Genomic DNA, 12,159 nt, shown 5'->3' on the forward strand with positions numbered 1-12,159 from the left:
GCAAAAATCTGTCAGTCTGAGGGCCTCAAGTGCTAAAAAGATCTCTCCAACCGTAAAACTAGTGTAAGTAGCGATGACGATTTCAAGTACAGTTAGATCTTGGCAGCAGCAAATTTCTTACTAGCAGCTTGTAAAACGTTCGCGAGGGAAAACTCATGTGCCAGCAGATCTCCACAGATTTGGCACTCCCAGGCTGGTCAGCAGAGACGGCCCTCTGCACAACACTGCTGTCACCCCCCCGTTCTCCCGGAGGAGCCCAGGAAGCTCCTGTGAGGGAAGCACTGTGAGAGCATGCGGGGGGTGTACATATCCCCGAGACGGGGCGGTAGCGCCGCCGCGAGCGTACCGGGAGCCCTACACAGCGCCTAGGCCCGGCCCCGCAGGAACACCAGCGCCCACCGCAGCAGGACGGAAGCGAGGGGCCGCCCAGCGGGAGCACACGGCGGGTACGGGGGCCGAGACAACCGCGCTTCTCCTCAGGCCGGCAGCCCCACAGAGCTCCGCACCAGCCCCCCCCGCCGCCTCAGGCGGGCGCGCAACGCGCATGCGCGCGGGGCAAGCCGCGCCTGCACACTGCCCGCACTCCGCACCACCCCCGCCTCAAGCCCCCCTCCTTTTTCCCATGATGCCTCAAGGAGATGCGGATCTCGCGAGAACACCGCCTATCGCGTCCTCGCGGCAGCCGCCATCTTGAAGAAGCCGTGATCACGTGACCGCTTGCAGCCGTTCGCCTCCGCCTTCCCCTCCCCCACCCACCGGGAACCGGGCCCAGATCGCCAGTCTCGACTCCGGCCGCCGCCCCGGGGCTGGGCCCGCGCGCGGGGACGTCGCTTTTTGAGGACGCTGGAGATCCCGGTTTTTTATTTTGGGAGCTCGCTGCCTTCCCCTGCCGCTGGGGCAGGGAGAAACGAGGAGCGGCATGCCACGTGACGGGGGAGCGCGGGGCGCGCGTGCCAAAGCCCGGTGGCGGCAGCGGCGGGGGCGGGGGTGGGGGGGATGGGCGCGAGGCAGCGGCTGCAGCCGGCCACGTGACTGAGGGAGGCCGGCGTGGGTCACGTGGCGCGGAGCGCGCGCCAGCGGCGGGCGGTGGCTGATGTCACGTGGGGTGGTGCGCCGCGGCGGGCGGGGGGAGGTGCGGCGGCGGTCACGTGGCGGCGGGCGGCGCCGGCCCCCCCTCCCCCTCCCCTGCGAGAGGGGAGGGAGGGCAAAGATGGCGGCGGTGAGTTAGAAAGCAGCGGACGGCGGGGCCAGTGGCGGAGACTTCCAGGACCGGCCGCGGGAGGACCGAGAGCGAGTGAGTCCCGCTCCGCCCTGGCGCCTGGCGCCGCGCCTGCTCGGCCGCCTCGGGGCGCTCCCTGCGCGGCGGGGTCGCCGCGGCGCCCCCGGGGGTCCCCTCCCTTCAGTCCCCCGCCGCCGCGCACCGGGCGGCGGGGCCCGCGGCGGCGGCGTTGGGGTTGTCCGGGAGGGCGGTCGTCGTGCCGACAGCGAGCTCCGCGTCCCCCTTGGCCTCTCAGCCCGGGGCGGGCCGCGCGGCCGCCCCCGCCGGGGGTCCCCGGTGGGCCAGGGGAGGCGCGGCGGGCGAGGGAGGGCGCCGCTGTCTCGGCGGAGCTGCCGCTTCCCCGGGAGTCGGGCAAACTTTGTGCCGGAGGGCGTGTGGGGGCGGAGGGGCCGCCCGGGTGGACGGCGAAGCCCGCTGGCTCCGGGGGAGCGCGCGGCGGGGCTGTTTCGGTAGCGGTTGGCGGAGCTGCCGGTGTGGGGGTGGCGGGCGGTGGTGGGGCCGGCCATATCCCCCCCCCATCGCCTTTCGCGCCCCGATCTCCTCGGGCGGAACGGCATCGGGACCGCGGCGCTTGGCAGCCGGCGCCGCGCGCCTTTGTGCGCTGTTTCCGCGGCGGGGCTGATCGTTTCGGTTTGAAATGGAGCCGCTCTGGCGAAGGGAGGCGGGGGGGCGGCTGATTTACGGCGCCCGAGGAGCTCCGAGGCGGCCGTGAGGCGCAGCCTTTCGCCCTTCCCCGGGATCCCGGCGCCGTTACAGGGATCTCGAAGGAGGCGACGGTCTGGAAACAAAAAGTCGCGCACGGGACACGATTACGCAGCCGATTCTGGCCCAACCCGGAAGTTTATGTCGGGAACACGTGTCGGCGGGGAAGGTGGCGAGCGGGGGGCCGGGACCCCCCCGCGGGGCCCGCCCGAGCCCCGGCGGGGCTGACCGGCGCGGCGATAGAGCCGGCCGCAGAGTCCGGTGGCTCTTCCCGAGCGCGCCCCGCGCAGGGGTTGCCAGGGTGAGTAACTGTTTAACACAAAAATGCCCTCCCAGCCTGGGGGGGGGGGGTGTTTCTTGTCGGTTTTCGGCTGTTTCGTTGTTATTTTTAGCTGACCAGGTTCCACGCTCTATTTGAGGGTATAAAATAGAACTCGTGTGCTTTCTTCCAGGTATTATAGGCTGGTTTTAGGTGTTTGATGTCTGTTAAAGATGAGGCCAGTAGTTTAAATGCTTAAAAAAAGCTTGGATTAATGTAGTAAACGACTTTAGATTGTGTAATTTATTCACACTAATAATTTGTTTCTTTTTTACTTGCTCTAGAGTTAAGAATTAACTCAGTGATAGGCTCTGTTTGGTTTTAGGGTATGCAAGTTGTATCTGGATTAAAATTATTTGAATCCATACACGAGTGCTTTGCAAGCTTTCTCTTTTCCTGCCCTAAATTGAAAAACTCAAGTTGGTGATGTAAAGCAAAGGACTTAGTGTGGCAGAAGTTGTGTAGCAGCATGACATATGGATTTTTCCTACATCTTCCTTACCGACATGATACGCTATATTTGAAAGCAATCTTAGTCTTTAAAAATAAGATGTGGCCAGTTTGTCTTGCTGTCCAGACAAGTCCTTTGATGTCAAAACTGGCTGATAGCTACTCTGAAAGCTGCTGAAGTAGGCAGCATGTATGGTTGACGGGTTTCTTGTGCCTCGAGATACACCTTGAACTGACTCCCAGACCAAAACTAAGAAAGAGTTCTAGTGCTCAGATACTGCTCTTATCTATCCTGGGTTTTTACTTCTTAAACTTTCACTGCTGGCTAAATTATCACCTTCTACCACTTAGTCTGAAAGCTGATTTCATGCCAAATCATTGCATTCTTTAGTCTCTTAACGTTTTAAAAACTCCTGAATTTCACGTTTTCAGACCATGTATCCTGACTATTGTAGATTTCATGGAACAGTTGTAAGAGAGCTTTGAGACAGAGTTGAATCCCACAGTATCCTGAACTCTACCTTGCGTCCTTACAAGCTTTAACTTTAGAGCGGTAACCAGTGTTTGAAAAACTGGTGTTTTTTACGGGATTGGAATCGTTTTGACAAAAAATCAAAAGCTGACTTTGTACATTTAAACGTAATGTTGACTACTAGTGTTGGGGTTAAAGGATGTAAGGATGGGCAAGTGCAGTAATTAGTGTTTTACTCTTCCATTGGAGGGTGACTTGGAAAGGATCAGAAGGGATTGGGTTGGTTGGGTTTTTTCTTTTTTGTTGTTACCCAGGTTGTCTTCTGGAGCCAGAAGCTGCGGGATGAGCAGAACCCGTCTGGATATCCAGAGAATCCTGGTGTACGGGACTGGGAGTTAGCAGTCCTTATACCTCTATTGTTAAGAGGATGCAAATGGAGATACAAAATTTTTAGGGCAATAATAGCTCACGGTTTAGACAGCCAGAGAATTCGGGAGACATATCTGTCTTTTCTCTACAGCTTCAGAATTTATATGATATTTTAAATGGCTTCCAGTATAGTTCAAGTGATGTATTCCCTAGAAGGCCAGTGGGAAAAAAAACCCTTCCAGTAAAAGGAGAACAGGAGTTGCTTAACTACTACGTTAGTGTCCCAGGCTGAGCGTTAAAGCCTGGGTTTGCAGGTTGGTTCTGCCACAGAGGCCAGGTGTCTGAAGGGTTTGGATATAGCTGTGCCTAGTTGATTGTGATGTTCCATTTGGGCTGAGTTGTGATATTACAGTTTATTCCGATTTTTAAATAAATACTTTAGAGATACAGTGTTAAAATGTGTAACTCACAGACCTAAAAATCAAAAGCCTTTTCATTGTTTAGGATTCTGCCATTATTTTTCTCAGGGTAATTGGAGAGCAGGTTGCTCGACATGTGTTTTAGAATCTTTTTTTTTTTTGTTGTTTTGCTTCTTTGTACCAAAGCTAAAATGGAGGGAGGGAGAGAGCCAGGTTGGCATGGATACGTGACATACTATTAAACATGGCATTCTGGTTTTGTATCTTTAAATCGGAAATTATTTACATAATGTGCAGTGGTAGCGAAACTGTCTTTTTATCAAAGTTTTAGGCTGTATTCCTCAGCAGGAGAGCATGTTACAAAAATGTTTGTTACGTTTTGATAGCCTTTCCTGAAATGGCAGCAGTTTATATTTTTTTCTTAATACAAAGAAAATAATTGAGATACTACTACTGTTGGAATTTTGTAAATATATTTTTTTAGTTTTATCTAACAGGTTGATTGTTGCTCAGTGACATTGGACAGCCTGACTAAACATAGACAACCTTATCCGCAAGATTCTGCGTGCTCAGAACAGTTCTTCGACTGGTGAAATGCTCAGGGAACAGCTTGTAATATTCACTACTTTTTTTATAAGTATTTTCTTTTGGAGATTTTTAAGATGTGGCAAACAGGTCCTTATATAGTATTGCCAAAGCAGAGCTGCAGAAGCTGATAAAGTCGCTTTCACTTGTGTTAACTAAGGAGCCTCCTACCTTGTGAGATTATGGAGCTGTTTCAGCTTGATAATGCTTTAGGCTTGACTAGTGTATGTCACAAAAAATAAACTAAGCTATCACGATGCAGCTTCTCCTGTTTTGTTTTTTTTTTCTTGTTAATTTCCTTACTAAGTTAAAACTGTGTGGGAGAAAGGAGAAATTAGAGGGTAGGGGGAGGGCAGCAGTGGTGCTTGGAAGTTTTACGAAGCCTAAAATTGGTGTTTAGTATTCAGTGATTTTTTTCTTAATGCAAAAATTCTAGAAGTTCAGAATTCCTTTTGTTCCAGTTTCAAACAATGCAGCTTTGTTCCCAGTGTGCAGAAACAAAATAAGTGAAACTAGTCAAACTTTCATTGTCCAAACTGTCTGACAGACGAATAAACAATTGCTGTTGTTTTGCTTAGCTTTTTGCTGGATTGTAGCAACCGCTAATTTTTAAGACTGTTAAAATTGAGGTTAGCATGAGAGAGATGCAGCTGGTGTATTTCTTTTCTTTCTAAGAAAGGGCTGCTTCTAAACTGAAGATACTTATTCTGGAATTGTAGGAATTGCTATACTGGTTTCTATCACTAGTCATCTCGTGAGAACTTTGAAATAAGCAATTAAAGTATTACTGCTGTGAGTGTTTTATGCTGAGCCTGGTGAGACTGTCTGAAGATATCCAAGCCATCACACTTTTAAGGGTTAAAAACGTAGAGTTCAGTGTCATTGGGGATTTGTTAAACTTGAAACAGACTCGGTGGGTTGTGGCACCACGTTAGGGTGCTCGTGGAAGATGTGTTTTTGTGTGATGTTGGTGTGGGGTTTTTTTAGGCTTGGTTTTGCTTTGAGTCTCAACTTCATAGAAAGGCCTGTCCTTGGTGTAGTGCAAGAGCAGACCAGAAGTTATCTTGTAGATTTTTTTCGTCCTAGTTCTCGAGTAAACAGCCTCAAGCTTCTGACTTGCCACGTCTCTCTTCACTGTAGCCACTTATCTCCCAGCCACGTTTTAGTCATATCTTCTTTTAGAGATGTCATGATCAAAACTGCATGCAGACCAAATAATGACATAACTGATGTTTTTTCCTTTGTACCTTCAGGCTTTTTTGTTTATTTGACCATGTTGAGCAAAGGTGTTGCACTGTGTGGAAGAGTGCTCATGCCTTTTTCTCAATCCAGTACTGTGAAGTTACGATGGTGAAGTGTTTCAGAGCTGCTGGTTTGACAGGGTATCCTGTGCTAATTCTCCTTCTGGGGAGAAGTTCACCTTCAACGGTTGCTCTGAAGTTTCGAACACCAAAAGTACTGAGAAGCTAAAACTTCATCTACAGACTTAATCTTTCTCCTCTCACCAGTTCCTAATTAGTAAACAATGCTATAAGCTTCTAAACTTAGATATGATGATTGCTGTTAGTATTTTAGTCTGATGAAAATTAAGGTTTTATCCTACCCAATTAATAAATATGTGTAGTCCCTTTCTTTTGAGACAGGAGGCTTAATCCTTCTGGAAGGTGAAGCTTACACTCTGTTCTTATTCATTTTTCTTGACCCATTTGGGGTTCGAGAGGTGACATCCTTTGAAGGAGCTGCCATGTTAATTAAATCTGCCAGATGTCTTAATATTTCTTAATATCTTCTGCACCTGATAACTACAAACCAAGCCATTCTGCCAACTTATCTGATTACCTCAAATGCCTTTACGAAAAAAAGTAGAGTCTAGTTCTGACACAGCAAGTGGTGTTTAATGGGATTGTGTGGTCAGTAGCAGTCCCACCAGTTGTTTTTTGTTGCTTTGGTATTCTTTGGGGTAGTACAGTGTTGGATGCTTAAAAGTGTCTCTTCCCCTTGTCCTGTCATCCACTACTTCGTTTGTGGTGCCACCATCTCAGTATTAGTCCGCTCAAAGAAAGTCTCTCCCTACCGTTGGGCAGACTAAAACTGAGAAGAATAAGAATTAAGTGCCTGAGGCTCTATTTATTACAAGAATTACCTGTTCTGCTAAATGTGTGTGACCAATCAGCTGCATGTGGCTTAGCTGTACGTGCAGAGGAGGAGAAGCAAGTGAATGCTGCTTCAGAGGCCCGAGTGAGTGTACCTAAAATGCCAATAAGTATTTTTGTCCTCTTACCTGCTTTAGAGTAGGTGTTCAGCTTCTTGAGTTTTTGATGTTTTGATACCAGTGGGCTTCACAGGATGTATGGAGAATAATTAAAATTAGTCTCTACTTGAGGTGTATCTTAGAATATACATAAGTGACAGCTCAAGTTAATGGGGACTCATTTAATTTTTGTCTTATTACTAGGGCTTCCTTTTTAAGAAAGGAAAACACGTTATCTTCCCCCTTCATCTTAAAACATAGAGAATTTGGCTTTTTTAATAATTTTTTTACACTGTCTAGAATAGCTTTTTGAAATTAGTTTTGCTTGTCCTACACATAAAGGAGTCTGTGACCTGATGTTAGTGTCCTATTTAATCTGTAGTTAACATACTGTAATAGTGGAACGTTTGTTCTTGCCACTCTGCAAAACAAAATTTCTGCAATGAATGAAGTACTACCTAATGTAACAGCAAGCAAGAAACGAAATCTTCCCTTATAAGCTTTTTATCGCTAGCTTGTTGTTACAAGATAAAATAAGTGAGTTTTAATTGTGCTTCCCTTGTGCAGTGTGCTTGACTGACGAAGATGTATCATTAGCATAATACAGTCTCACCGTTTCTGCCTCTTGGTGTTTCTTATAACGCTTAAAAATGTAGTGCAGTGAAGACCAGAAAAGGCATCTTTTTTCCTTAAGTTTATGGGTATCATAGCATTTCGTGTTGTAAACTATTTAATTCTTCCTGCTTCTAAATGTAGTGGGTGTATTGAAAAGATGTTAAAAAAACTGGGGGGGGAGGGGGGGAAGGAAATCTACAAATGAACAAAAGAGCCACAGCAAATCTAGAAAGTGAAACTGTGTATACGGGAGACTGCATCACATATGCCCTTAAATCCAGCAAAGGGAACTTTAAATGTGAGTGTTTGTGTGCACAAAATAAATCAAAATTAAATGTAACTTGTATTTATGGTTCTGATTTTTTTAGAGATGGTGGAGCCAGGACAAGATCTGTTGCTTGCTGCTTTGAGTGAGAGTGGAATCAGTCCAAATGATCTATTTGATATTGACTCTCCGGACGTGGTTCTTGCAAATCCAGCACCAACTCCAGCTGTTCAGCAGGTTAAAACAAGAGCATGGTTGTTGGCTAGAGGACATGAGAGCTTGTACTTCATGTATTGTGGAGGGGGGTATGGTGTCCGTAGGAAATGATTAAAGAATATGGGGTTTTAATAAATTTCTTGCTTCATAGTGCTGAGATTAGAAAATTATTTACTCATTAATTTTTAACTTTTATACAAAAAAGCAATCTGAAATATATATAATATTGAGGACAGTGTAAACATAAATGTACTTAACTTCTAGACATTCGATGGGGGTATGCTGTCATGTATCCATGGAGAACTCCAATATTGCTGGAGTCTAGCTGGTCTCCTATAAAATGTGCAAAAAGTGTAATATAATATGGTGTTTAAGCTCCATGACAGCATTCAGTCTGCAAGAACATAACATTTCAGACATAGACCGGGAACAGTAATATGTTGAACAGTGACATCACAAAACTAATTAGGTTTTCGCCATAGTTAACTGGCAAGGTGTAGTATGTTCAGCTTTTTTGAATATGAGATCAACCACTTGATGATCTTTATTTTCAGTGAAACCTTTGTTAACGAGCATAGTTACGGACTTTCCCATTAACTTCCATTTTGTGGGTGGATATTTCTTAAGGTTTTTTTAGATTTTTTTTTTTAGATATGATATTAATAAGATATATATTATTAAGATAAGCTATATCTTAAGTGTTTTTTTTCCCCCTGTTGATGTGTTTCCTGATGCTTACTTTCTTTCCTCTGCAGTCAGTGCCACTTAGTGCTTTAGAACTAGGCTTGGAGACTGAGGCCACAGCTGCTGTGAAACAAGAACCAGAGACTGTATCAACTCCAGCCTTATTAAATGTTCGGGTAAGAACTGGTACTTCAGGATTGTGTGTGTGGTGGGTTAATCTTGGCTGGACACCAGATGCCCACTAAGCTGCTCTATCAGTCCCCCTCATCAACTGGATAAAGGGAGAGAAAAATAGGACGAAAAGGTCGTGAGTCAAAATAAGGACAGGGAGATCAGCAATTACTGTTGTGGGCAAAACAGTCTCAACTTGAGGAAATTAATTTATTGCCACTAACAATGGAGTAGGATAATGAGAAATAAGAACAAATCTAAAAACACCTTCCCCCCACCTCTCCTGTCTTTCTGTGCTCAGTTTCACTCCTGGCATCATCACAGGTTCTGTTGGCTGCTCTCTCCTCCTCGTACTCTTCCCTGCTGCAGCACCTTCTTCACAAACTTTTCTAACGTGGGTCCTTTTCACAGGCTGCAGTTCTTCATGAACTACTCCAGCATAGCCCTTTCCACGGGGCACAGTCCTTCAGGAATGATCTGCTCCAGTGTGGGTCTCCTGCATGGCCACAGGTCCTGCCAAATAACCCGTTCCAGCATGGGCTCCTCTTCACACAGTCACAGTGTCCTTCAGGCACATGTGCCTGCTCTGGCATGGGCTCCCCCACGGGCTGCAGGTGGATCTCTGCTCCACCGTGGACCTCCATGGGCTGCAGGCGGACAGTCTGCCTCACCATGGGCTGCAGGATAATCTGCTCTGGTGCCTGGAGCACCTCCTCCCCCTCCTTCTTCACTGACTTTGGTGCCTGCAGAGTTGTTTCTTTCTCATATTCTCACTCCTCTCTCCCAGTTGCTGATTGTGCAGTGTTTTTTACCCCTTCTTAAATATGTTATTACAGAGGCACTACCACCATCGCTGATTGGCTTAGTCTTGGCCAGCAGTGGATCTGTCTTGTATCTGGGTGGAACTGGCTGTATCGGATGTGGGGGAAGCTTCTGGCATCTCCTCACAGAAGCCACCCCTATAAAAAACCTTGCCACGTAAACCCTATACTGCATATTAGTAAAATGTAACAAAAGAGGTGGGACTGTAAAATGCAAGTTGACTGTTGTCTCAATTCTACTTGCACTGAGACTGTGAAAGCTTGGCGTACCCATGGGTTGATGATTTCTGCGACAACACAAAGGAGGATAAAGCAGTATGCAGGAAAACATTCTGAGGTGTCCCATGTGCCTTTTACTTCACCTGCATGCAAATTGTGGGGGTAGGGAGGTTGTGTAAACTTGACTCCTGTACCTGAACTATGTACCACCTTTTCTAGCTGCAGATAATTGTGAGCACCACAGTCGTTGTGGCTGCTCCTGAACTGAGAATGTACCAAGCAGATCTGCAGGAAGGTGGATGTAGTGCGATGTGTCTGAGAGAGGCTGCGCGTACATTTTAAGTAATCCAAGCTATTTATTTTGGCAATTGTGCAGCTAGTTTATATATTGGAAATTCTCTTCAGCTCAGGGTTCCTGCACTTGTAGTAGACGTGTTTTGTGCCTAGGTGATGAATGCTTTGTCCTATTTTTATATTTCCTTCCCCTTACCTTAAGTAGAATTTAAAAATACCATTCAAAAATACGTATGGCAATATATTGATAGACACTTCTTGCTCAGCCTGTTGCCCACAAGATAATTACTCCAGAATCTTCAACATGTTATGTGAAGACATTTCTTAATGAGTCTTTCCTGTGCTCTAGATGAAAGGCTAACAAAGTCCGCTTTTTTTCACTGTCTTCTGAAAATTTCCCTGGTTCTTTGTTGCTAGCAACCACCGTCCACCACAACCTTTGTGCTGAATCAAATAAATCAGCTTCCAACTTTGGGGACTACAATAGTGATGACAAAAACAACACCTGTTACAACTACAAGACAGACTATCACAGTAGCAAAAATAATTCAGACCAGCACAACTACTCGACCCTCGGTTGCAGCACCAGCAGTACGCAATGCCTTGACCACTACACCTTCAAAGGACCAGATTCAGCTGAAAGATCTGCTAAAGAATAACAGTCTTAATGAACTCATGAAATTGAAGCCACCTCCTAATATTGCCCAACCAGTAGCAACAGCAGCAAGTGAGTTTTCTTCTTTCTTCATAATTACGTTATTTCAGACAAATAGTGAAGTAATATAACGTGAAGGTCTTTGCACATCTTGTATTTCCATTGATTAGTAGAATATCACAGTAAAATGAAATGATCCAGAAGACCTGATAAATTCTATTCTAATAGTGTTAGAATTCAGGGTGAAGTAATAGAAAATAAAAGGCCTTAAAGAAAATTTAAGCTTTTGATTTACTGCAAGGAATGAGAAAAATAACATTTTAGAGTGCAACTGGCAAATTGATAAAATTAATTCATGAACATTACTGAAATTGATTTAGCTGTCTTACTTGAGTCTACATCAGCTTCTGTTCTGCTGTATACTTGTGTGGAAGTATGACAAATGAGTGCTTTTGGCATCTTCCAGACTAGATTTGCAGGACATCCTAGTACTCCTACGACAGGGTGTTTCTGTAAAGTACAGAATCATGGAATGGTTTGGGTTGGAAGGGACCTCAAATATCATCCAGTTCCAACCCCCCTGCCGTGGGCAGGGACACCCTCCACTACACCAGGTTGCCCAAAGCCTCATCCAACCTGACCTTGAACACTTCTAGGGATGAGGCATCCACAGCTTCTCTGGGCAACCTGTTTCAGTGCCTCACCACTCTTTGAGTGAAAAATTTCTTCCTTATATCTAATTGAAATCTCCCCTCTTTCAGTTTAAAGCCATTGCTCCTTGTCCTATCACTACATGCCCTTGTAAAAAGTCCCTCTCCAGCTTTCCTGTAGGCCCCCTTTAAATACTGGAAGGCATCTCCTGAAAAAGAACATATCTGTCCCTGGGTATTTCATGGGAGGCATCAGTTCTGTTGTGTTTAAATACTTAAAAGTCCTAAAAACTTTTACTGTTTGCTTCCATGTTACTTCTTAAGCATGGTGTTAACTTAAATGGCACAGATATTTTGTTACCACACTCCAAATCTTCGTTTTGTCATTCCTTTTATAATCTTTGTGTGTGAGTTATTTCTAAAATGTGGACAGCTGGTCAGCTTAATAAAAGGGAAAAGCTGCAGGTGTGTGATGATTTGATTCTTTCAAGTTGTTCTGGTTTTCGTGTGAAGTTGAGGTAAGGCTAGTTGAGTTTGAAAATCTCTTTTGCAACTTTTTCTGAAAGGTACACAGGCTTTTTCTGGATTGCTGCATTTTCATTGTCTCTGAAGTAAGGTTTACTGATTTTTACAGGTGGGGTTGGAAGTAACCTGTTTTTCTCATATGCAGAGAGAGTGCACAATAAACGAAGCTGTTAGGACTGAAACAAAAAGAAAAATATG

The 12,159-nt window shown here is 45.9% G+C and overlaps 1 protein-coding gene across 3 annotated transcripts in view; it reads left to right on the plus strand.

Moving 5' to 3' along the window:
* Nucleotides 1-1,186: 1,186 nt before the first annotated feature.
* Nucleotides 1,187-12,159, plus strand: part of SBNO1 (strawberry notch homolog 1) — a 34,046-nt gene continuing 23,073 nt past the window's right edge. For 2 of the 3 annotated variants that reach the window (XM_086623370.1, XM_086623369.1), the window contains exons 1-4: nucleotides 1,187-1,294; nucleotides 7,830-7,963; nucleotides 8,698-8,802; nucleotides 10,549-10,858. In XM_086623370.1, the coding sequence (XP_086479496.1) occupies nucleotides 7,832-7,963; nucleotides 8,698-8,802; nucleotides 10,549-10,858 (547 nt within the window). In that variant the 5' untranslated portion in view covers nucleotides 1,187-1,294; nucleotides 7,830-7,831. Of the gene's footprint in view, nucleotides 1,295-2,233; nucleotides 2,283-7,829; nucleotides 7,964-8,697; nucleotides 8,803-10,548; nucleotides 10,859-12,159 lie in introns of those variants that run through there. The other variant, XM_086623368.1, reaches the window with a different exon arrangement.

The sequence above is a fragment of the Tauraco erythrolophus genome, chromosome 19, assembly GCF_009769465.1.
Source record: "Tauraco erythrolophus isolate bTauEry1 chromosome 19, bTauEry1.pri, whole genome shotgun sequence".
NCBI classification, from domain to species: Eukaryota; Metazoa; Chordata; class Aves; order Musophagiformes; family Musophagidae; genus Tauraco; species Tauraco erythrolophus.